At 46.5% G+C, this 26,119-nt stretch overlaps 1 protein-coding gene across 1 annotated transcript; it reads left to right on the plus strand.

The window, feature by feature from the left end:
- The first annotated feature begins 3,350 nt into the window (after positions 1-3,350).
- On the plus strand, positions 3,351-24,778 carry NLRP1 (NLR family pyrin domain containing 1). The gene is made up of 12 exons (XM_084761341.1): positions 3,351-4,846; positions 10,205-10,375; positions 11,097-11,267; positions 12,618-12,707; positions 15,334-15,425; positions 16,579-16,675; positions 18,055-18,278; positions 19,963-20,225; positions 20,731-20,856; positions 21,729-21,870; positions 23,967-24,011; positions 24,407-24,778. Exons 1-12 carry the CDS (start codon positions 3,357-3,359, stop codon positions 24,697-24,699), a joined length of 3,204 nt encoding a protein of 1,067 aa, XP_084617467.1. The 5' UTR covers positions 3,351-3,356; the 3' UTR covers positions 24,700-24,778.
- The last annotated feature ends 1,341 nt before the right edge of the window (positions 24,779-26,119 follow it).

Consider the following 26,119-nt stretch of genomic DNA (forward strand, 5'->3'; position numbering starts at 1 on the left):
TCCTTAGCAGCTTTTAATAATCTCTCTTTGTTAGGGACATTTAGTATATTGATTATTATGTAGCGAGATAATTTTCTTTTTTGGTCCAATCTATTTGGTGTTCTGTAAGCTTCTTGTATATTTATAGGCATTTCTTTCTTTAGGTTGGGAACATTTTCTTCTATAATTTTGTTGAAAAATATTTTCTGGGCCTTGGAGCTGGGAGTCTTCTCCTTCTTCTATTCCTATTAATCTTATATTTCGTCTTTTCATCCTGTCACAGATTTCTTAGATGTTTTGTTTCAGAAGTTTTTTAGATTTAACATTTTCTTTGACTGAAAAATCAACTTACTGAGACTCTAGGTAAGAGAAATGTAGGAGATGGGGAAATAGAAGGACCCAGAGGGTCCTAGAAACCTACAAAAAGAACATCATGATGAGTGTATCAGGGCCCACGGGGGGGGGGGGGGGGAGGGTCTGCTCAAACTATTGCACTAACCAAGGACAATACAATAGTAAACATCGAACCCCTACTCTGATCTACCCAATGGACAGGACACTCTCCACAGTTATGTGGAGAACAGGACTGACTTTGACATGAACTCTGGTGCTCCATATTTGACCACTTCTCCTTGGTGGGGAGCCCTTGTGGCACTCAAAGAAAGAATAAGCAGGCTACCAAGGTGAGACTTGATAGCCTATGACCATATAGTGGGGGAGGAGGTCCCCCTCAGTCATAGACCTAGGGGAGGGGAGTAGGGTGAAAGCAGGAGAGAGGGAGGAATGGGAAGATACAAGTGATGGGATAACAATTTAGTTGTAATGTGAATAAATTAATAAAATTTTTAAAAATCCATTTCCTCAATCATAAAGCTAGGATACATACATGACAGAAAACATGTGCCAATTGTCTCTGTATGCATGGGCTACTTCACAATCTAGAATATTTCCCACTTCTATCTACTTTGTGAATTTTTATTGGCCTCCTTTCTTCTTTTTTATGTGTATGTGTGAGTTGTGCATACATATGTGTACGCATGTTTGCATGTGTGGGGACATATATGTGTGTGGAGTTACATCATGTGAATATATGTGAGTACACTAAATTGATGTTGGGAATCTTCCTCAGTTGCTCTCTTATTCACAGAAGCAAAATTTCTCATTATCCACACCCAGAGCTCATCCATGGAGCAAATCTAGCTAGCCATCTTACCCTGAGGAATCCCCTTTCTATGCTTCTTAGACTGAATTGAAAGGGGCACAATGTCAATTCAACATGTACATGGAGCCTTGGGATTCAAATTCTAGTCCAAATACTTTTTCTTCAAGCTCTTTAACTGATGAGTCGTCTAGCAGACTGAGATGTTTTTGAAGTGTGATGGAACTGAAGAAGATTCAGATGTGTGCAAATGACAGATACATTTCAGCTGGAAGGTCTTGGAGAAAGTGTTTTGGGAAGATCCAAGCCCTCTTTTGACATATTGGGCAAAGATGTCTTGAGCCAGGTGAACCTTGGTGACAGACATGTATGTCCAGCTTACTACACTCAGGAAATGTTAGAAATCTTCCCTACAGAAGACAAAGAGAGAATATATCTAGATCCTGATTTCAGAGGCAAATTGGTCCCTGAAGCCAAGTCCCCAAGGGCTAATTGTGTGAACTGATGCTACCACTCAGTGATCTCACCAAATTTCCCACAAAGCCATGTTCGAAGCAGGGCAGGCAGCTGCCTTGTACTTTGAGCAATTGGCAGGTGTTGGAAACTGAACTTGGATTCGTTTCCAAGGTGTGTCCTCCTGTCTGCCCTGTTTTAACTTCCCTCCAAAGAACATGCAGAGATGAGGTCCAAACTGGAGAGACAGCTCTTCAGATGCACTGGTTAGAGGGAAAGGAAATGGGGTAGAGAGGTAAATTCCAGTAAATTGTACAGTGGCAAACTGCGGAGCAGGTTACATCAAGAGCAAATGTCTTACTTTGTTTTCCACTTCCAGGACAGAAAACAGAGACTAGGTAGCTTGAGGTTCTTGTTTTTTGGTTAGTTGATTGAGTTGCTGATTGACTGATTGATTATTGATTCACTCACTGTCTGACTGGGTGATTGATGCATGATGGATGGATAGAAAGATGAATGGGTTGTAGCCTCAGATGGTTTCAAATTCACCATGTGGAAATGCTGGCCCTGAGCTCCTGATTCTCCTGCCTGCCTTCTGAGTGATGAATTATAGGACTACATGCTCAGTGATTTTGTTAAACATGCATATTTGGTCATAATTCTGGAGGCTGGAAGTCCAACACTAGAAACTGTGGCTACTCACTTTCCAAAATAAAAGCATAAAGGCAAGTAGGTGCTTTCAGGAAAGAAATGATAACCCTTCCAACAGTGGTTTGCCTGTTACTAGAAGAATAGTATTGGCCAATTAAGGATCCTGTCCCCATGACTCCAGATACTCACACTAGACATTACCAGCATATTCCTTACCTCTATGTTGACAACATGAGTTTCAGAGGGGACAACAGTAGCCACAAACAAGGCTCGTTGCTACCAAAGATATCTCGAAGACAACACAAAATACACTTGGGATTGCCAGGCCTAGGACAGGGGACCAAATCTAAGTCTTAAAACATGAACTCTATGGCGCTCCTGGACCATCCCATCAGAGTCACCATCTCAGAATTTGCAAAATGATGTTATCAGGTCAGCAATAGTGGGGTCTAATAGGACCTGTCAGGGGCAGACATCTGCCCCCTGTCTGTAATCTTCCACACTATTCCACCACCTCCCACAGGGAGAGTCCACAGCCCTGAATTACAGATGGGAACGCCGAGCTCAGAGGAGCTACTGGATCACCCCACAGACTGAGCACAGAGTTATGTCTGTGAATTCATCCAATATTCTTGGCTCCAAGAGTGGGTCTGACACAGGGCAAGAAGTTGATAAATATTGGAAGCCTGAATAAATGTTGAACAGCATTATTATCAGTCACATGAACATTTGAACTAGAATCTTCTCATTAGAAACATGTTTTATAAACTGATTGTTAAGAATATAGCAATGGCCACAGTCTATATTTTGTACAGCTTGGACAGATGCCTAAATTCATCCAGATGTTGAAGGAAAAAAGGAAGGAAGGACTGGATGAACAGACAGCTCTAATGTGTACACCTTGCTCAATCTTTCTCTCTTTAATTTAGGAAACATTCCAGAAATATATGAGAAGCAAGAAGGAGAGACATTTTACCCCACACAGTCCTTGAAAATGGAGAATTTGCCCCAAAATAACCCACAACTACTACTCCTACAAAAATCTTTTCCAATAGCCTGGGAGAAATTGGTCAGGAAAGCCTGGCATCAACGTGTACTAGAAGAAAAAGGGCAAATGATTAGGATCCAAAACTTATTTGGACCAAGCTCAGGTACCCAGAAGAAGCCTCAGTTAGTTGTACTACAGGGAGCAGCAGGGATTGGGAAGTCAACGCTGGCCAGGCAGGTGAGGAGAGCCTGGGAGGAAGGCCAGCTCTACAGGGATCGCTTCCAGCATGTCTTCTTCTTCAGCTGCAGAGAGCTGGCCCAGTGTGAGCACCTGAGTCTGGCTGAGCTCATAGCACAAGGCCAGGCTGTGCCCACAGCTCCCATCAGGCAGATCCTGTCTCACCCTGAGAAGCTGCTCTTCATCCTGGATGGCATAGATGAGCCAGAATGGGTGTTGGAGGATCAGAATCCTGAGCTCTGTCTGCACTGGAGCCAGCCACAGCCTGTGCACACACTGCTGGGGAGTTTGCTGGGGAAATCCATCCTTCCTGAGGCTTCCTTCCTGCTCACAGCTCGGACCACAGCTCTACAGAAAATCATTCCTTACTTAGGGCAGACATGTTGGGTGGAAGTCTTCGGCTTCTCTGAGTTTGAGAGGAAGGAATATTTCTACAAATATTTTGCAAAGAAAAGTGACGCATTTACGGCTTTTCATTTAGTTGAATCAAACCCAGTGCTCTTCACCCTGTGTGAGGTTCCCTGGGTGTCCTGGCTGGTCTGCACTTGCCTGTCACAGCAGATGGAGAAGCAGGAAGTCCTCTTACTGACTTCACAGACCACCACAGCCCTCTGCCTCAAATATCTGTCCCAGAGAATCCCAGGTAAGCATCTGGGGACCCAGCTCAGAGCTCTCTGCTCACTGGCTGCTGAGGGGATCTACAAAAGAAGGAGCCTGTTCAGTGAACATGATCTCATGATCCAAAGGTTGGCTAAGGCTGACATTGTGACCTTCCGGAAGATCGGTGTCCTTCAAAAGCAGCCCGGCTCTACGAGCTACACCTTTGCCCACTTCTGTCTCCAGGAGTTCTTTGCAGCAATGTCCTTTGTCTTGTGGGACAGTGAGGATGGACATGGTTTTAAGGAAAACTACAGAATTGTGGAAACACAAATAGAAGTGTATGGAAGAGATGCTCTGTATGAGGCACCCACTATGCACTTTATATTTGGCCTTTTGAATAAACAAGGAATCAGAGAAATGCAAAAGTTATTTTCCTGCAGACTGCCTTGGAAGACAAAGTTGAGCTGGCTACGGGGCATCCTAAGGGAAACCCTACCCCATCAACTGGATTCTCTGGGTTTGTTCCACTGTCTGTATGAGAGTCGGGAAGAGGTGATACTGACAAATGTGATGCAGGATTTTCAAGAAACAATGGTGCATGGCCCAAATGATGTGGCTCACACACAGCTCCAGACAAACGTGAGGCACCTGGTGGTCCAGACAGATGTGGAGCTCATGGTGGTCACTTTCTGCATTAAGTTCTGCCACCATGTGAAGAGTCTTCAGCTGTACAGCAGTGGATGTCAGGGACACAAGCTGACAGTCCCTGGCATAGTTCTGTGAGTATCCAGACACAGCCCTCTCTCCAGCTTCCCTATGCATCCCAGGGTCCCTCATGTTCTGAGCACCAGAAACACTCTTAGCTGGACCCAGGGCAGCAGGATACAAGTTGTGACATCTAACTGCTGAATCTGACTGTCTTTCTCTGTTTGCCTCTGTGTGCCTGAGCATGGGATGGGCCTATGGACTTCTGTCTCTCCCTATGCCTTGGTGAGGACCATCTAGCTTCTTTGATTCAAATCATTTTCACCTTTCACAGGCTTACAGTGGCCACCATTACTAATTGTCTTTCTCTCCTTTTTGATATTTTTTATTAATTTATTCAGATGACATCTTGATTGTTATCCCCTTACTTGTATCCTCCCATTCCTCCCTCCCTCTTTCACCCTGTCTGTGACAGAAGGGGACCTCCTCCCCCACCATATGGTCACAGCATACCAAGTCTCATCTTGGTAGCCTGATTATTCTTTCTCTGAGTGCCACCAGGCCTCCCCACCAAGGGGAAGTGGTCAAATATGGGGCACCAGAGTTCATGTTAGAGTCAGTCCCTGCTGTCCACACAACTATGGAGAATGTCCTGTCCATTGGCTAGATCTGAGTAGAGGTGGAATGTTTACTGCATGTATTGTCCTTGGTTGGTGCAGTAGTTTAAGAAGAGCCCCCAGGGTCCAGATCTGCCCGTCATGATGTCCTTCTCGTAGGTGTCTAGGACCCTCTGGATCCTTCTATTTCCCCATTCTCCCATACTTCTCTCACCTACAGTCCCAATAGGAGGTCCCTGCATCTATCCCAATCTCCTGCTAAGTGAAGACTTTCATGGGACATCCCTGTTGGGCTAGTGTCCAGTTATAAGTGAGTATATACCATGTGAGTCTTTCTGGGTCTGAGTTAACTCACTCAAGATGATCATTTCTAGTTCCATCCATTTGTCTGCAAATTTCAGGGTTGTCTTTCTTAGCATGCTATCTTTCTGAGAAACTTCCCACTCCTGAAGGAACCATCCCCTATCCCCATGACAGTGACCTTGGTCCTGAGGACTTCCTCAGAATGCATATGTGTGAGAGTTCCTGTTTCTCCAGCCCAGAGGCCTTTCTGTGTGTATCAACGAAGGCCGTCTGGCTCTGGCACTCACCTCAAAGGCTTCATAACTTCCTAACAATCCCAGCAGCAAGGTGGTTTCTGTTGGAATGACTCGTCTGTTGGTGTTGAAGTCTCACACTATTAATGTATAGGATTCAATGTGTGATTTAAGCTTAATATTGTCTCTTTTATAAATGTGGGTGTCCTTGCATTGGGCATAGATACTCAGAATTAAGATGTCATCTTAGTGAATATTTTTTGGTGAATATGAAGTGTCCTTTCTCATCTTTTTTGATAATTTTTGGTTGAAAGTCTATTATATTAGATACTAGAATGGCTACTTTTGCTTGTTTCTTGGGTCCATTTGCTTAGAAAAGCTTTTTTCAGCTCTTTTCCTTTGATGTTGAGGTGTGTTTCTTGTATGCAGCAGAATGATGGATCCAGATTTTACATCCATTCTGTCAGTCTGTGTCTTCTTCTTTGGGAATTGAGTCCATGGACAATAAGAGAAATTAAAAACCAATGACTGTTAATTCCTGTTAAATTGATGGTGTGTGTGTGTGTGTGTGTGTGTGTGTGTGTGTGTGTGTGTGTGTTTCTTCTTTTGCTTTTGCTGATGTGAAATTATTTATTTCCTGTGTTTTCTTGGGTGTAGGTAACCTTGTTAGGTGGGAGTTTTACTTCTAGTATCTTTGTAGGGCTGGATTTGTGGGTGTATTATTTTAAATTTAGATTTGTCATGGAATATCTTGATTTCTCCATCTATGGTAATTGAAAGTTTTGCTGGGTGTAGTAATCTGGGCTGGCATCTATCATCCCTTGGGGTCTGCATGATATCTGTGCAGCCCTTCTGGCTTAAAAGTCTCTATTGAGACTACTGATAGGTCTGCCTTTCTATGTTACAAGGCCTTTATCCCTTATGACTTTTAATCGTCTTTCTTTTTTCCGTACATTTAGTGTTTTATTATGTGTTGGGAGGACTTTCCTTTTTGGTCCAATCTATGTAGCTTCTTATGTCTTATAGGCAACTCTTTCTTTAGGTTAGGAAACTTTTCTTCTATGATTTTGTTGATAATAGTTTCAGAGCTATTGAGCTAGAAATATCCTTCTTTTATTTCTATTATTCTTAGCATTGGTCTTTTCATAGTCTCACAAATTTCCTGGATGTTTTATGTCAGAAGCATTTTAGATTTAATACTTTCTTTGACTGATGCATCCATTTCTTCTATAGCATCTTCTACATCTGAGATTCTGTTCTCCATCTCTTGCATTTTGTTAGTGATGCTGTGTCTGTAGTTTCTGTTCTCTTACCTCGGTTTTCCATCTCCAGTATTCCCTCAATTTTTGTTTTCTTTATGGATTCTATTTCCATTTTCAAGATTTGAAGAGCATTATTCAACCTGTTTGGTTGTATTTTCCTATATTTCTTAAAGGGATTTATTCATTTTTCTCTTTAAAGGCCTCTTCCATCTTCATAAGATTGGATATAAGGTCATTTTATTGTGTTTCAGGTGTGTTGTGGTGTCCAGGACTTGCTATAGTAGGATAGGTAGGCTCCGGCAGTATCATGTTGCCCTGGATCTTGTTGATTGTGCTCTTTCCCTGGCCTTTGTCCATCTGAGTTCTGCAGTTCTTATAGGTGTCGATGCTGATTTCTGAGTTTATCTTTGTTGGGTAATTTTTTTTCTCCCTTTAGTTTCAGTTTCCTCTCTGTTTTCTGGCCTGAGTAGCCTGGGAATCTGCTGAATAGTGAGTTTTCAGGCCCAGTAGTGTGTCTCCCTTGGGGTTTTGTGGTCTGCATGGCCTCTGTGGTTTTGGCTGGGAGTTTGCTACTGCTATATGTGATTTAGGGGAACTTGGCAGGCAGGGAATAGGGGTTGGGTCTTACCTGGTTGAAGCTGGTGCTTGCAGGTCTCCAGGAATGCAGGCAAAGTTGTGGACTTGAAAATGGTGCTCAGGGGATAGGGTCAAGGCTTTGAAATAGTAAAACCTGACCTCAATGGCATACTTGCACAAGCCAACTCCTGAGCCTTCCCAGAGAGTACCATGAGTTGAACAAACCATTCAAGTGTCCATGATTCTGGGTGACATCTTGTTCAAAACAGCACATCTAGCAAGCACAAGACCCTAGCTTTGATCCACAGCAGAAAGGAAATTTTGTGTTATAACCTTTTAATCTTTTGTCTATATACTTCTCTTGGGAAAATTGAGCCGTGCTTTATTGATTACTTTGTATTCACATTTATTTTCTTAATGAATCAAGGCTGTCTTCTAGAACTATGTTTATTATAATATCATTCTGAAGAGTTTTATGATAGCCTCTACAGAGAATGAGTTGCCAGCTGAATAATTTTCCTATTCTTGGCCTTTTTAGGTTGTTTCCAGATGTCTGTGTTTTTAAAAAGTTATTCCTTGATACAGATTTAATGAGAAGAAGTGGGCTTATGTGGAGCTTCAGAAGAATTCTGAGTATGTCCAGAGATGGATGACAAATAGTGCAAGAGGAACTAAGAACACCAGCCTCCTTGCAAACCACAGTGACCTTAGGAGCCTGGGGACAGCCCCATGGAAAAGTGACAGGCTTCAGCCGCTAGTGAGAAAGGAAAGTCGAGAGGAAAAAGTCAGCCAAACAAGGCAGGGAGACAAACAGAAGGGCACCGCACACAAGAAGAACAGTTCAGAGATGGAGACTGACTAAGCCAAGTGAAGAGAAAAGACCAGCTCAGGGAATTAGGGCATAAAGGTTGCAGGATTATGACTTCTTCTCTGTGTGTCTTGTTATGGCATCTCAGGTGTCTTATGTAATACAGTCAGTGTAAATACCAACCACGCATCAAAAATGCCAATCTTTGGTGGACAGAGGAGCCTGTCAGCCAGTAAGGCCACTTGCTTCTCTTTCTGAAAATATGAATCCATTCCCAGCACCCACATCATAGGTGTCATATCACCTATAACTACAGTCCCAGGGGATCCAGGCCCTGCATCCATACAGTGCACACATACAAGTAGGAATACAAACATGCATATAAAGTAAAAATAAAATAAAAAATGTAAATCTTTTTTAACAAATCATTCTTTAAAGTTTACTACTTCGATGTTGTAAAATTGGGGAAAATCCTGTTGTGGCTTTTTTCAGTCAAAGATACCTACTTTAAATCTCTGTTTTGGGGAGTTTTGGTGTTTTGAGTTTGTTGTGTTGTTTGTAGTGCTACACTGCAAATGTTGCATGACCAGGCATGGTGCTACTTGCAGCCTCTTGGTGTTCGTAGCTTAGTATAGCCTAGAAATCAATGTTCTTATATCTTTTAAGCTTTGTTGCTGGCATTCAGGAATATAGGAATGCTCTATAATTCTGAAATAATATCTCTCTCTCTCTCTCTCTCTCTCTCTCTCTCTCTGTGTGTGTGTGTGTGTGTGTGTGTGTGTGTGTGTGTGTGTGTTTCTCTCTCCTTTTCTATCTGTTTCTCTGTCTCTGTTTTTGTTTCTCTTTCTCTCTCTCTCGGTCTCTCTCTGTGTCTCTCGGTCTCTCTCAGTCTCTCTGTCGGTCTGTCTGTTTCTCTTTATCTGTCTCTCTCTCTCTCTCTTTCTCTCTCTGTCTCTCTGTCTCTCTCTGTCTCTCTCTGTCTCTCTGTCTGTCTCTCTCTCTCTCTCTCTCTCTCTCTCTCTCTCTCTCTCTCTCTCTCTGTCTCTCTCTCTCATTGTGTCCTCTCTCCCTTCTCTGTGTCCCTATTCTTGGAAGTATACATGGGCCATGTGAACAAGCACAGCTGTAGTGTTTATGATCATGCTCAACATCCCATCCCAGAGCATGCTCAACGACCTGTCCTGACCTCTCCTCCAATACCCCTTTCCAGTTTTGCCTTATGAGACACTAGAATTCTGTTCCAATGGAGAGAAGGTACATTCACATCAGAGGGAAGAAACCTATCAGAACTCCCATTGTCCCTCTTTGTGCCAGGCCTTCAGATGAGCATTACAGACTAAATAGAAAAGATGCCAGCCATTTTTACAGCCTGTGTGACACCTACACTGGGTGAGAAACAGATACATGAACTGAGCACATGACATGCTATCCTAAAGAATGAAGATGAGGAACCACACAGAGAAAGGACTAAAAAGTGAGGGCAAAGGAACACGTAGAAGGCCGGTGAATTCTGGGGATGGCATCTCAAGGCCTGGGGATCAGGTAGAAATAAAGCCAATCTGCTCTGTGGAGCTGCACATGGAGACCACACAAGCACAAGTCATGTCACTCCAGAACCTCTCTCTCCCCTCAGGGGCAGGTGGACCCCAATCATGGATGCCAGCTGGAAGATTCTCTTCTACAATCTTAAATTCACCAGAAACCTGGAGCAGCTGGACCTAAGTGGGAATGCACTGAGCGTCACTGCAGTGCAGAGTCTTTGTCGCACCCTGAAACACTCTGGCTGCCACCTAAGGACCTTGTGGTGAGTCTGGTCAAGGTTCTCCCCTGAGGAGGGATGGATGACGGGAGAGCAATGGCAAAAACCGAGTCTAGGGTGAGAATTGGTATTTATCAAATATTCACTGAACACCCTTTAACACACGTGTACCACATGCCATAATTGCTAAGATAAACAAGTCTTGCATCTTGGAGATTCTGTTCCTGGATATCATGAGAGAGACTGACATTCACCAAGGAACCCCATTAGCTAATGATAACAGCAACCTATGGTGGCTCCAGGGGAACAAACTTCCTGAGGAACTGGACAAGTGAGAGCTGAGGAACACAGAGGCAAAGTGAATCATGAGAAAGCTCCAGGTCCAGGGAATGCCATCTCCCCACTTACTCCTGCCCTCTGCCCTGGTAACCAGACTTCTATGCTGTTTCTATGGACTCCAGCTTTATTAAAATTTTATGTAATGAGTGAGAGCATGCTCTATTCTGTGTCTGGTGAATATTACATCACATGGCCCTTTAAAAATACCAGGGAGCTGTCCTGGGGCAGCATAGCAATGTTCCCCATGTACATTCCCTCACTCCTGCAGCTCAGCTGTGAGACTCATGGAATCATACAGACAAGAAGAGGCTCTCCAGAGAGCCAAGCACTGCCAGGCCAGCATGCCAGGGATCATAGGGGAGACCTGAGCCCAGTTCCCAAGAGCAGTGAGCCCTGGAGAAACTGACAGTGGGCATCTCCCATGCAGGCTTGTTGACTGTGGCCTCAAATCCAACTGCTGCACAGTCCTGGCCTCAGTGCTCAGTGCTGGATCCAGCCTGACTGAGATGGACCTGCAGCTGAATGACCTGGGTGATGATGGCGTGATGCTGCTGTGTGAGAGGCTCAGGAGTCCCGCCTGCAGTCTCAGCATCCTGCGGTAAGCACGACTCTGTGATCCCTTTCTGAGTAGAAGGAGGGGAATGGAATTGGTGGGTGTCCTCCATGCAGCCCCTTCCTGCTGGTGTAAGCTGCTTTCTCTCCTGTCTGTCCACCTCCCCAGCACAAGTCCATAGGCAGTTTGTAGAGAAACCTTTCCCAGGGGTTGCTGGCCAGTGCCCTTCATGGGCTCACAGGACCACAGAGGCTCCTGATCCCTGTACCAAGAGCCTCCTGGTTCTTCAGCTCAACAGGAAAAGTCCAGCTACCTGAGCTGTGGGACTTGTCTCTGTCAGGTCTTCTTTTTCACCTCTCAAACCTAAGGAGCAGCTGGGCAGTGAAGTCTGATCTCTTCCCTCTGGAGGTGGCACTGCCCAGATGCTTGGCGCCTTTGTTCCCAGGCTGGTTTCAGCCATGACTGTTCCTCACACACTGAAGGGCATATCCAGAACTGGCCTCTGCCGCAGGTCCGCCTTCCAGACAACTCAGTTACACGCAAATCTCAGCTGCCTCCTTCCCTCCTGGAGGCCGAACAATCATGACGTCTAAGGCTCCATCACCCTCCACAGGGAGAGCATCCCATAGAGCAGGAAGATGACAGTGCACAGCTCTCACAGGTGCAGGAGCCTTTGCCCTCCTGCCTTGTCTGTGCCTCACAGCAGGATAGTGGGAGGGCTGTGTCCTTTCTTGGGAACTGAGGACTCAGAAATCCAAGAAGAGAGTCAACTACACCAACAGCATTGGCAACCTTGGAATTGAGGGTCAGAAGAAGGGACCAGAATTTGCAAGGGAGTGGCCCCTGTGTGAGGACGAGGCTTCCTTCCTTAGCACTAAAGGGCCACGGGGAGAGATGAAATGAAGACTCTTTTGTTAAAGGTGAATGTTTCCATGAAGCCTCACATCCCAGCACTATGTGTTCACTTTGAAGAGCTGCCCAGAATCCTTTGGGGAGATGGCTGTGACCTCAGACACAGGAATGCTGACAGCTACAGAGGTGCCCTCTGTCAGCAAGAATGCCCTCACCTATGGCCATGTTCCACTTCCTGGGACAGTCTGCTTCCAATGACTGACCTGTGGGGAGTGGGTATAAAGGTACAGCCTCTTATTTCAGCTCTGGAATGTTCCAAAAATCCTCATCCTAGAAGAAGGTCTCCATGACTGCCTCATGGACACAGCTCCCTCTGCTCAGTCTGCTGCTCAATCTCTTTTGTCCTGACTTTTGTTCAAGAATAAGCCTGAAGAAGCCTCCTCACTGGCTTCACCCACAGACAACAGAGGCCAGAATCCTGGACCCTGGGGTCTCAATCCTGTGGAGGATCCCAGAAGGAACAGCCCCCTCTTGTACTTGCAGGCTGGACCAGGCCCCTCTCAGTGATAAGGTGATTGCAGAGCTCAGGGCTCTGGAGGCAGAGAAGCCAGAGCTGCTCATCTCTAGCACATGGTAAGTGGGGGGACACAATGCCCTGTGGTCAACACAGGCCCTGTGTGGCTGCTCCAGAGGTAAGAGGTGGGAAAAGGGTCCTGAGATGGTGGGACAGACAAAGAGAGACAGGAAGAAACCAGGAAGCCACAGAGACAAAAGTATGTGTGTATGCATGTGTTGCATCATACAACATCCGTTTTTAATTTTTTTTTATTTTTAATTTATTCACTTTACATCCCCCTCCCTCCTCTTCTCCAAGTCCCGCACTCCCTCCCTCATCCCCACCTAGTCCTCAGAAAAGGGGAGCCCTCCTCCCTATCATCGGACCCCAACGTATCAAGTCTTATCTGGGCTACCTGCATCCCCTTCCACCATCACCTGGCAAGGCAGCCCTGCCAGGAAGAAGTGATCACCACGTGGGCACCCAGAGTCCATATTAGAGGTAGCCCACACCCCATATTATGGGACCCACAAGGAGACTGTTCTGCCTATCAACTATGTCTGACCAGGGGTCTAGGTCCTCACCATGAATCGTCCTTGGGCATGCATTATTCTCTGCAGCACTCCCACCAGGGCCCTGATTTGTTGGCTCTATTGGTCTCCTTGTGGAGCTCCTGTCCCCTTCAGGTCCTTCTACCTTCCAACTCTTCCATAAGACTCCCTTCACTCCATACCAAAGTTTGGCTATGAGTCTCAGCTTCTGCTTTAGTCCCCTGCTTGGTGGGCTCTTTCAGAGAGCTGGCTTCCGTCCATTACGTGCCTTCCTCATTTCTTCAATCAGGGAAGAAAACATGAGCTACTGGTGAGTCTTCTGGCACAGCACGTGTGATAATAAATGGTATCCAGCAGTGAACCCAGACCACTGAATCAGTGACAGCAGCCACCACACCTCAGAGAGAGAGACACAGACAGAAAGGCCCTTAGGAGAAAATCCACTGTGTATATCACTGCGTGCCACCCCAGTACACACACACACACACACACACACACACACACACACACACACCATACCACACACACACACACACACCACACACACACACACACACACACACACACACACACACACACACCCCTATGAGGTATGAAGCCTCAGAGATGAGACGTCATTTTCCACCTGCAAGGGCTGTGCTGAGGCCCTGTTCTCCCTGTTTGGTGCATTTCAGTTCATGACCATGAGTTCCATCTATCCTCAAGTTCCTATCTGCTGTGCCAACATGTGAAATGGCAGGTCCTCTACACATGCCAGAGTCATCTGTCTACTGAACAAACATTCCTGCACACCCACTGTGCATCATACACTATCTGGGCATCTGAGGGCACATCAGTGAACAAGGCAGACATGGCCCAACATTCATTACCTCTGACCAGCAAGGGGAGGAAACTTCTTCCCCGTCGCCCATGTAACTATACCTGGAAACCCTGTGGGTGCTGTGGTGCTGCCTGACCTCATACAGAGCACATAAGCTAGGGTGAGCTCTCAAAGGTGGCAAGTGTCAGATGGTCTGAGAAGAAGAAAATACCAGGCACAGAGATTCTAAGGAAACAAAGAGAGAAGATTTTTTGAAGGACAGAAAACCACATGTGGAAACCACCAGCTCTGCCTCCCCATCACCTGGGAGATGACAGAAATTTAGCTTCTCAAGCCCCACTCCATCCCTGCTGACCCAGAATCTCAGATGGGGTAGTTTTTTAAGGAGAGATTTCTGATTTAGCAGACTGTCCTGATGACATTTGAGCACAGTAATTTGAGTCACTGGTCTAGAAGTCAGTGACCAGGAAAAGGTGGCATGAGGAGGGCATAGAGGGGACAGGGACACAGCAAGAAAAGTGGACCATGCTGAGAACTTTCTGCTCAGGCCTCAGCCATGAAGTGGCATCTCTGCCCATATCTTATGACCAGCTGCTATGTAGGAAATACACTAGAAGGGACCAATCAGAAGCAGAGATAACTGTCCTAGGATACAGCAGTGATTCGGGACACAGCTCACCTCATCCTGGGACTAGGATGAAGGTTTGGGGCTAGAGAGTGGAGACAGAAAGGAGAGAGGTTTTAGGAGTGTTGTCAGGTGATCAGCATTCAGACTGTGGGAATATTTGTTTGTCTTGTGCAGCTGTAAGACAATGTCTGACCCTGGACACTGAATATAAGGACTAGAGATTGTGTCTCACAGTTCTGGACACAGGAAGGGCAAGGACATGGGCCCTGCATCCAGAGAAGCCTTCCTGCTCCTCCATCTGATTGTATAACAGGGAAGGCTGAGAGCCACAGGCCAAGAAAAGTCTAGTCAGGCCACAGAAGCATAGCCCTGTGGTGATGGCTTTAACCCCTTCATGAAAGCTGAGCCCTTGTGACATCATTGCGTCTTACCCTTCATTCTCTGAGCCCCGTGGGTTAACTTTCTAATGTGTGAGCACTGGGGGACACATTCAAATACAGCAAAGAGGGGTTGAAGTCATTATGGTTCTGGCCCCATGGATGCCCAGGAGGATGTGGTCCTGGATAGAGTTATGGCCCAGAGAAGGAGCATGGGACTGAGTTCAGATTCAGATGAGTTGGGTTTTATGTGAAGAGATCATGTACACAGCCCTGGATTCCCTGGTTTCTCCTGACATCTGAGAGAAATAACATGTCTGTGTGTAGGAAGCCACGTGTGGTGGTTCCCACTAAGAACACAGATGGAGAAGAAATGGGCGATGGCCTGACCTCATTCAAGCAGCAGAGACCACAGCCAGGTATGTGAAGAGTTCAGACCCAGAGCATCCTGAGTACAGGATGAAGGAGCATCTGCAGGAAGAAGCCATCATCTTTATCTTCCTTGACATTTTTTTTTATTTCATGCACAAGTACTATATTTCCATCATTTCTACCACTCCTCTACCCTCTCCTAATCCTCCTATGTTCCAGCCACAAACTCTGAAATTCATGCCCTCTTAATATTGTTGTTACATATACATGTGGTGAAATGTGTGTATACATTTGTATATAGAAATACAACCTGATGAGTCCATGTACTGTTGGTCATCTACACATGTTCCAGAGTGACCAATTGGGACTGGATAACATACTCTGGAGTGCTGATTCCTTTCCAGCGGCTTTTAAGCCCCTATCGTCTTATACAGGAGTGGGGCATGATGCGATTCCCACATACACTTTACCATGTCAACTGGTGTTGTCACTGGGCAGATATTGAGTTAGTTGTGATTTCATGGTTGCAGCTTTCCTGTCAGAAAACATTATCTTCAATAAATGTCCTAGAAGTGTCATCGTTTCTATCCCCCTGTCTCCGACATGGAACAGTACAGGGTCTTCTTAAACAAGAGCCCCACACCTTGCAAGACCTTCCACACCTAGAAGCCATTGGGAATACAGCTTCCTTCTCTCCCAGGCATGGAGGTGGCTGCTGCCCCTCTCTCCAGTCTGTGGCTGCATCAGGCTCTGCACCAGGGCTCCCTGTCTCACTCTGATCTGCTATGGCCTAGGACTCACCTCCCTATCCCTGCTCATCCATCTTTTGAGTTCTGTTCTTTTCTCAACGCACTCACTTAAGACATGCTAGGAAGAAAACACCAGGCACGGCTGGGACAGGTATTATGATGGAAAGGTTGCTCAAAAAGCACAGTAGAAAGAACACACACACACACACACACACACACACACACAAAGTAAACAGCATGCAGGTGGCCTGAGGAGCAGTGATAATAACTGCAGATGACCTTCCTGCTAGGCCTAGACTGGCGAACCTTGAAAAAAGTTCAGCCATGTACATTCCTGGGAAGATGAGCCTAGAAACACAAAGTGACCACTTTCTGTCCTCTTTAGAGGAGGGATCCTCACAGCCTAAATCCTTTGAGCTCCTCTACTCATCTTCTCCATCCTCCCTGGAAGAGAAGCCTGTGGGACGTCTGGGGACTGAAGATGACTTCTGGGGCCCTAGAGGACCTGTGGCTACTGAGGTGGTCGACAGGGAGAGGAACCTGTACCGGTGAGTGAGCTCTGCCTGCCCAAATCTGGCTTTCCACAGGCCGCCATCTACAGGGGAGCCCCACAGAGAGCACCCACCTAGTCTCCAATATATCTTCTCCTCCCCTCGCCAATGCAGCAGGCAAGGCCAGGATGGGAATAAGGAGTTTGGGCTGTCTTTTTCATAAATATTTTTCAAGCATTTACAAACAGGAGACCACAAGGACTTGCCTGTCCAATTACTCAGTTCCAGCAACTATTTCCAAATTTGTTTCGACTACTCTCATTCTTTCTTTGTCATTGTTGTCACTGTGTTGTAACTGCAAGACATCATATGAGTGAATCCACAATAATTTCCCTATCTATTCCCCAAATTCAGATAGGACCTCGCCTTCCATAACCAGCAACCACTACCACACCAACTGCGCTGACGTGAGTCCTTCATTTCATCTGAGCAGTCTGTGCTCAACTTTCCTCATTATCTGAACTGTGCTCTTTCTGGTGATTATTTTATTCATGGTGTGAACAGCATCACTCCCTGTTTATATTTGGTCTCTTCTGTCGTTTAGGTTCCCCTTAAATCCTGTTGTCTCTGCCCACCTGCTGCACTAACAACCACTGTGAGCCAAGAACTCCTGAAGCTGAGGACATGGGGAGGGACACAGCAGCCCTGTCCGCCAAAATTTACAGTCTCACGAATAACGAGTCACTAAACTCACAGCCATGGTTTCTTCCACAACCTGTTACCCTCCTCCAACCCTGCCAGTCCCTGTCTCCGATGGCGGAACTCTCACTTTAGGCTTCCTCACACAGAAAGTAACTCTTGACTACCCACCTGTCACAAAACAGGAAGCCTTGAGAAAATCACTAAAGGTCTTGGTAAAGCACTGTTTCAGGGCCAAAATTTATCACTAACATTAGCAGATAGGCTCTCACTATTGGGAAATATACTCTTTAAAACATAAACAATAAAACCTAAAGATGTGCCTCATTGATTATATTGTGGTCTAGTGTGCACAACGTCCTAGTTTATACCACAACCTACACACACACACACACACACACACACACACACACACACACACACACACTCGCACACACTTTTTTATCACCCTCATCAGCATCACAGGAAGAGCTCACTGCCTCTACTTATATGTGACCTGTAGGTTTGCATTAGATCACTCAGCACTCACAGTTCTGTAAGGTTAATCCAATGTTCAGAGGAGGAAACATATTTGTGAGGTTTAATGACTGAGTCAAGGATCCAAATAGGGACAGTACAGCAACAAGAATTCAGAAGCAACTGGCTGATGTCTGTTGTGTCCCAAACTCTTCCCTCGGTCTGCACACAGCAGTTGAGCAGTAGTGGTGTTAACTTGTGTCTGTCTCTCCCTCTTCTAGGGTTAAATTTCCCATGGCTGGGTCCTACCACAGCCCAAACACAGGACTCCACTTTGTGGTGACAAGGGCAGTGACAATCGAGGTTGGATTCTGTGTGTGGAGCCAATTCCTGGACAGGACTCCCTTGCAGCAGAGTCACATGGTGGCTGGGCCTCTGTTTAACATCAAGGCTGAGCATGGAGCTGTGTCTGCTGTGCACCTCCCGCATTTTGTGTCTCTCCGAGGTAACCAAGGGAGGCATGAGGAGGGTAGTGATAACGGGTGGAATTTACATGCCACACAGGGAAGTGTAGGGGGGCGATAACAGGTGGACTTGACAGGTTGTATGGAAAATGTAGGGTGATGGGTCATGAAGAATGCTTCAAGGTTTCCTTAATGAAGCAAAGCCTCAGGTTACAGAGGTAGACACTGAGATGTTTCATCATCCCTTCTTGTCTGCTGTATCTTCTTCAAAACACAGGTCTCGCAGGGTTACACTGTATTTCTGTTTTACCTGAAGGAGTCCCTAAGTGGAAAGTGATGTCCTCAGTAGCAATATTAAGTGGTGATTATTAAGTGCTCTTTACACAGCCTGTCCCTCAGGAGCCAGCAGGACACTGAGATACACTGAGCAATTTGAAGAGATTGTTGCAAAGTCAGTCTGGGGAAACTGAGGAGCATTTGGCACCCAGGGTACCAAACAACTTAGTGTGTGAGACCACGGTCTGCTTCATTCAGGAAAAGAGCAAAGTAACACTTTCCTGGAGACAGCAGCTAACAGCACACTAGCAAGCAAAGCATCTCCAAATGGAAAGCTAGCCACCTGGGGATTTATCCTGATAATCTCCTCCCTTCTGCCCAAGGTAAAGTGTGGCAGGGTAAACAGGGCACCTAGACCCTTCACATCACTGATGGGGGTCCCCAGAACTCCAGCCTCCCGAAGACTGGTCCCCTTGCTCAGAGTTCTGTACTGATTGTACTGGGAGAAACAGAATAGCAACCTGTAGGGAAGGAGCAGCTGGATCGCAGAGGAATCTGCAGAATGAAAAGAAAATTCCAAGGATTCTGACCATGCAAAACCAGCCCAGCTTCTGTACTCAGATGATGTCTGAGGTGGAGCAACCAGGTTTGAAGTCAAGCACGGCAAAGGGATGGCTTCTTAAGTCCAAATTATTGGGTTGGGAGTCCCTACAGGTCCAAACACTGGCCTGGAAGGAGGCCATCTCTCATGGTATCAAGAAAAGCTACTCACTTATACTTCTGCACAGTTCTTTCACACGAGATTTTGGACTGTTCTTTTTATGTAGAAAACATTGCAGAACCAGTGTTTTGTCCCCTTTTCATCCTCGCAGAGTGGACCTTGGTCCGCACTGATAAGGAAGCTTCTTCGAAGCCATTGTAGCTTCCTGTCTCCCCAAGACTCAGAAAGGGAGAGAACACCTCTTGGGACTTGCTGAGAGCTGTGACATGCTATGCAGAGCTCATGGCCCAGCAAACACTGGCCTCTGTAGCACTGTGCTCAAAATCTACAGCTTGCCACTTCCCCCAGGCCACCATTACCTATTGAGAGGTATGCTTTCAGAGGATGGTTTTAAGACCTTCATGTCAGCAAGCTGGCAGGCATGGCACTGGAACAGTAGCTGTTACATCCTTATCCACAAGGAGAAGGAAAAAGAAAGAAAACTGAGGATGGTATTAGATTTTGAAACCTCAAATCCCACCGGTGACACAGCTCCTCTGACAATTACACACCTCCTGATCCTTCCCAAACAGTTCCACCAAATATAGAGGCCCTTTCTCATTCAAACCACCACAATCGTTCTAAATGATATGGTACAATCATTCTAATTGATACGGTACTATTTTCCCAGCCAAGCATGGATCAATGGAAACACTGAATCTACATCTCTTGATTCTGTTCTTTCACAGAGGGACAGGTGGACAGCTCCTTGTTCTGTGTTGCTCACTTTCGAGAACATGGGATGGTCCTGGAAACACCAGCAAGAGTGGAGCAGAGTTACGCAGTGTTGGAGAACCCAAGCTTCTCCCCAGTGGGAGTTCTACTGAGGGTGATCCCTGCCATCCGGCATCTCATCCCCATCACTTCCATCACATTGATCTACTATTACCTCAATCCCGAGGATGTCACCTTTCACCTTTACCTGGTCCCCAATGACTGCACTATTCGGAAGGTGACACTGAGAACCACAAAAAATGGGACCAGGGTGGGTGACAGAAAACTTGAGTCGTAGCTGGTGAAGTCCGTGAGGAGAATCTAAACTAGAAGTGTGACTGCTTTATATACCGGGACCTGGGTGTGCGTGTGCAATTCTGCCTTCTTCTTGTCACCTCCACACACACCAGAGTCCCAGTCTCCCTGTACACAATGAACGGTCTTTAATGCCCATTTACTAATCCCTGAACAGCCTTCTATACCTCTTTCCACACACAAGGATGAAAATGTTCTATGCACAATGTGTAACCAAATCCCTTCTACAGTGTCACTGGCCCTGTTTCCAAAATGAACATGAAAGGGGCCACTGACCCAACCATCTGTGTGTCAGAATACAAGTTAGAGTGGTGCCAGGTGTCATCAGTATATCCCACTGAAAGGCACTGATTTACCACCTCACCTTGTTCAGACCTGATGTTGTAGCGCAAAAATCTGGGTAAATCACTGTCTGTAATGTTCCCTAGGCCATTGATGATGAAGAAATGAAGTTTCAGTTTGTGCGAATAAACAAGCCGCCCCCACTAGACTCCCTTTATATTGGTTCCCGCTACATCGTGTCTGGCTCCAAGACGCTGGACATCATCCCGAAGGTGAGAATCAGGGTCTGACAGCAGGATTGGGAAACCCATGGGGCAGGTTACAAGGCTTTGCAACAAGCTGAGATTTCAGAGAAAGCAACTGGGATTTGTGATGAGCAAGAATACATCAAAGTTAGGTGGAAATTAATTCACAGAACCCAACAAGAATGCAGACTAGGCCTCAGCAATTGAGGAATTAGATTCCATATGGCACAGCGAGGCGTCCTGCTAAACATGGAGAGAAGGCCAGGCTGTGGCTGTGTGAGCAGGACTGCGGGATGAGCTCTCCCTCCTCTGTGCGTGTTACAGTTTGAATCTGAAGTGTCTCCACAGGTGTAAATGTACAAACACTAGGTCCCCAGACAGTGGTAGGATTTGGGGAATTTGTAGAAACAGATACATGAGGCCTGGCTATCAAAGCAGGCCGTACATGTCAGGCCTTGAGGATATAGCCGTGCCCTGCTCCCCACACCAGACTTACTGATTCCTGATCCTTTGGGACATAATAATCCGTGCCACAAGTTCCTGCCACCAAGAATGGAGCCAGAGGCTTGATACATTCTTCACCATGAAACCAAACAACACAAAACTTCCCTTAGGTTGCTTCCTATCGAGTGTTTGTCACAGTGATGAGAAGAGAAGCAGCATGATGGGGTCCCAGCTGGGTCCTTAACCTTCAGAGTAAAGATGTGCGTTCAAAGGCTGTGGGCTACCTCAGTGCAAAAGACAGCCAGTGTGTAGTGTGGTGGAAACTATGGGGCTGTGGGAAACCGTCATTCACATGAGTAGGAGCTTCTGACACAACCAAGCCTCCCTCTCTCCCTCTCCCTCTCTCCTTCTCTCTCTCCCTCTCCATCTTCCTCTCCGTCTCTATCTCTCTCCAGGAACTGGAGCTGTGCTACCGGAGCCCTGAGCAAGCCCAGCTCTTCTCTGAGATCTCTGTTGGCCACATGGATTCAGAGATTAAGATGGAAATCAGAGACAAGAAGCATGAGAAGCTCATATGGGAGGCCCTGCTGAAGCCAGGTGAAGTCAGTTTGAGGGCAGAGACCTCAAAGGTAGAAAAAATAGAAGAAAGTCAATGAATAGGAAAGGGTGTGTTGTCATTAATTCTTGGTGTCATGAAATAACCAGGTAAGCTATATGGCTTTTGCTAGATCCATAACAGGTGTTATTAGAACAGTTTAAACTATCATGCTGTGTTAATCACCTTTTCCCAGTGGTAACAAAAATACGTGAGAAAAACAACTTTAGAAAAGTTTGTTTAGATTCATATTCTTAGAACAAAGTTCCATCCCACGGTCAGCTGGCCCCATCTCTTCGGGCCTGATATGAGACAAGATGTCATGGAAGTGGGGGCTCGTGAGATAGGAGGCTGAGAGTAGCTCCAAAGCAGAGAGGTGCAAGTTAGAGCGGAGAGGGGTTGGGGATGAAGGGGGAGGAGGAGGGGGAAGGGAGGAGGGGGAGGGGAGGAGGAGGAGGGGGAGGAGAGGAGGAGGAAGAGGGGGAGGAGGGGAGGGGGGAGGGGAGGAGGAGGGGAGGAGGAAAAGGGGGAGGAGGGGAGGAGGAAGAGGGGGAGGAGGGGAGGGGGGAGGGGAGGAGGAGGAGGGGGAGGAGAGGAGGAGGAAGAGGGGGAGGAGGGGAGGAGGAAGAGGGGGAGGAGGGGAGGAGGAAGAGGGGGAGGAGGGGAGGGGGGAGGGGAGGGGAGGAGGAGGGGGAGGGGAGGGGGAGGAGGAGGGGGAGGGGAGGGGGAGGAGGAGGAGGGGAGAGAAGACTGAGAGGACACTGAGAGGAAAGAACGGGAGGAGGAGGAAGTAAGTCCATGCAAGTCATTCTCTTCCAGGAGGTGCCGCGGTGACCTGCTTCCTCCATCTGTGGACTCTTACATAGTTTCCATTACCTTTCTCACACTCACACAATCATGAGTGCATTAGTGTATGGGTTCATTCCTAAAATCACAGCCTTCAGGACCTTTGAATATGGCTTCAGAATAGTCCTTCAACACACGACCTTTCATCAGAGAACACATCGTATACAAACCACCACATACTCTAAACCCCATTTTCTCAGTCATCCTGTGCCGATTTCCGCCCAGCTCCCCTGGAAGTGACAGACTGAGATGCACAAAGATCTGGCTCCTGTCCACATAACAGCTCAGTCTTAAGGTTGAAGGGATTTTGCCAACATGGAATATGCTGTCTTCAATCCATATGCAATTTTTGAAATAATTTTGTGTTTAACAATATTATACATTCCAGTGACCCCGCCCTAACGCGCCCTCTCTTCTCTCACTCGTATTCCACCCAGCATCTCTTCTTCCTGCAAATCTTTCTCACATTCATGTCTCACGGAGTTTGACTAGGATCATCTGTATGCCTATGGGAATTTGAACTATTGAGCGGAACATTGTGAGCTCACCAGTGGGTATGCAGAGGAAATGTTTACCTCGCCTTCTCCCATATTCTATTATTACCGGTAGCTTATCAGTAAGTGTCACTGTCCCTGTGAGCTGCTTTCCCATGTACAGCCGACTGATGGGCAGAACCGACTCGTGTGGGTCCAGAGACAGTAGGTGCAGGTGATGTGAGTCCATGATGGCCATGGCCATGCCAAGCTTAGAGGACAGCGCGTCACACGCCTTCTCCATTTCTTCCCATGTTCTTCCCATTTCCTCCCCCAAAATGTTCCTTGAGACTTACAGGGGTGGTATAAATGTCTACTTATTGGGATGAGGACTCAGACATCCCTTATGCTCAGCATCCTGTACAGCCATAAGCATCTGCAGTCACCTCCATTACTGCAAAGAGAGGCTTTTCTGATGAAGGCTGAAAGTAGCTTTTGTCTGTGGCACAGACATAGATATTTAGAAGGGCATTGATACTATGTCCATTTAGCTAAGACACAATAGTAGTTTCTCTCAAAGGCCTAAAACTTCCTCAGACCTGAGTTTCTTTGTTTTACCAAATTTATAGCATGGTGGATGGAATCTACCTTGTGGAGTGGGCCTGGAGTGTAACCAGGGAGTTACTGGTTCATTCTCACAGTCTCAGACATGGGTAGGGTTCACAGAGCGCACTGAGTGTGAACATCATGACACATGCTTCATCTCTCCTCTCTCCCAGGGGACCTCAGACCTGCACTGCCCAGGATCGCTCCAGTTCCCAACGGTTAGTAAAACTGTAAGAAGCCAGAGAATCCAATAATATTCTGCTGGAAGATCGTCTGCTCCTTGAGAGAAGGGCAGTGAGAAAGAAGAGATGCTCATTTTCAGTCCTTACCAGGACAGGTCAGAGAGGTGCATACCCAGGGCAGAGTTCCTCTCAGGCCCCTTGGTGCATCCCATGGTGACAATAACTCCACCCAAAACCAACCTTAATGCCCAACCATGAACCCCTCCCCCTAGTGAGGCAAATGCCAGACTAATAACTGGCCTCAATAAATGACCTTCCAGAGGAAAAAGAGGAGACAGAGGTGCAGATGGAAAGAGCGGTTATATTAAAAAGTGGTGGCAGCTACACTGAAGGCCTTAAAGTAGCATTTATTTGCTCATCTTCACCCCTAGCTGCTGCTGCCTTGCTGCACTTTGTGGACCAGCACCGGGAGCAGCTGGTGGCCCGAGTGACATCAGTGGACCCTGTCCTGGACAAGCTGCATGGTCTGATGCTGAGTGAGGAGGAGTATGAGGCAGTGCGGGCTGAGGCCACCAACCCGGGCAAGATGCGGAAGCTCTTCAGTTTCAGCCGGTCCTGGAGCTGGGACAACAAAGACCAACTCTACCAAGCTCTGAGGGAAACCCATCCTCACCTGATCATGGACCTCTTTGAGAAGTCCAGCGGGGTCTCTGTGGGATCCTGACATCTCAGTGGCTGAGGGGTGAGCACTCTCCTTAGAATCCTGCCTCTCCCTGAGCTTCCTTTGACCCTCACTTTCTCCATATATAGCTAGTGGTGATTTGCATTGCCTTTCTGAAAGCACTATTTCCAGGACACCTCTTGGGGACTCAAATGTTCCTTCTTGGCCTTTCCCACCCAAATGTTCATGTGGAGTGAGCATATCAGAAAACACCCAGCAGAGCTAGCAAACCTATTCAGGCCTTGTCCAGCCTGCCCTTATGGTCAGAGTGGCCAGCCTTGATCCAACCTGACCCACCTGATACAAGCAGGACTAGGGAGCTTGGAAATGAAAAAAAAAAGGATGATCCTTTTCCCTGGAGTGTGAATGTCTTATGAACAGTAGAGTAAGGGGGCTTCTTAAACTCATGTTGTGTGCTCAGAAACACAAATGTAGGGAAGTCATGTGATGCAACATGGTACTCCCTGCCAGAAACGCCTCAGATTCAGTGCACATTGTGAATTAATCTTGGGAAGTTGCAAATGCAAATATCTTTTGCTCTTGTTAATATTTTGTGACCTTGAGCTGGGTGTGGTGGCACATGCCTTTAATCCCAGCACTCAGGAGGCAGAGGCAGGCGGATCGCTGTGAGTTCGAGGCCAGCCTGGTCTACAAAGCGAATCCAGGATAGCCAAGGCTACACAGAGAAACCCTGTCTCGAAAAACAAAAAACAAAAAAAAATATTTTTGTGACCTTTCCATTTAGTTACAGCTTCCCCTATGGAGGTGTGAGTCATAGCTTAAGAAACTGATGTGCACGTGTAGAATGGGTAGCTGAACTTCTGCTATTGCAGAAGATCAAATGCTGCTCCCAGCACCCACATCAGACAGCTCACACCTGTGAAACCAACTCCATGGCTACAACACCCTACTCCAGACTCCATGAGAACCCACACACTGGTGCACATTCAAATGCGCTCTCTCTCTCTCTCTCTCTCTCTCTCTCTCTCTCTCTCTCTCTCTCTCTCTCTCTCTCATTGCTGATTGTGATGGTATTTAATGATCAGTTCTTTCATATGCAACTGATTCATGACAGAAGTGTTTCAAAAGAAGATGCTACCTCTCTCTGGTCTCTTTACTGTAAAGATATCAGGATAAGACATCATTTGAAAACCAGTAGGCAGGCCCTCATCTGACATGACATCTTCCCATACCTTGAATTTGGACTTCCTAGCATCTAGAATAACAAGAAATTAGTGTTTGTTGTTTAAGCTACCTATTTTATGGTAATCTGTGACAGCAGCTAGAAATGAGAAAAAGCACTCAAATTTAATATAAGAAAAATCAATACAAATTTAATAATTCCAAGGAAAGCAATCTAAAACACAGAGCCTATGAGTTGTGAATTCCACAATAGAATTTCTGTGCTCCTGAGTTCTAAAGG

The sequence above is a fragment of the Acomys minous genome (genome assembly GCF_964271855.1).
Source record: "Acomys minous genome assembly, chromosome: 16".
NCBI lineage: Eukaryota > Metazoa > Chordata > Mammalia > Rodentia > Muridae > Acomys > Acomys minous.

What these genes read in the sequence shown, in the direction of transcription:
- NLRP1 (XM_084761341.1), top strand. Translation starts at nt 3,357, where the DNA reads ATGATTAGGATCCAAAACTTATTTGGACCAAGCTCAGGTACCCAGAAG. An exon ending in ATGACTGCACTATTCGGAAG is followed by an intron (nt 20,226 to 20,730) that starts GTGACACTGAGA and finishes AATGTTCCCTAG; the next exon opens with GCCATTGATGATGAAGAAAT. An exon ending in GATCGCTCCAGTTCCCAACG is followed by an intron (nt 24,012 to 24,406) that starts GTTAGTAAAACT and finishes CTTCACCCCTAG; the next exon opens with CTGCTGCTGCCTTGCTGCAC.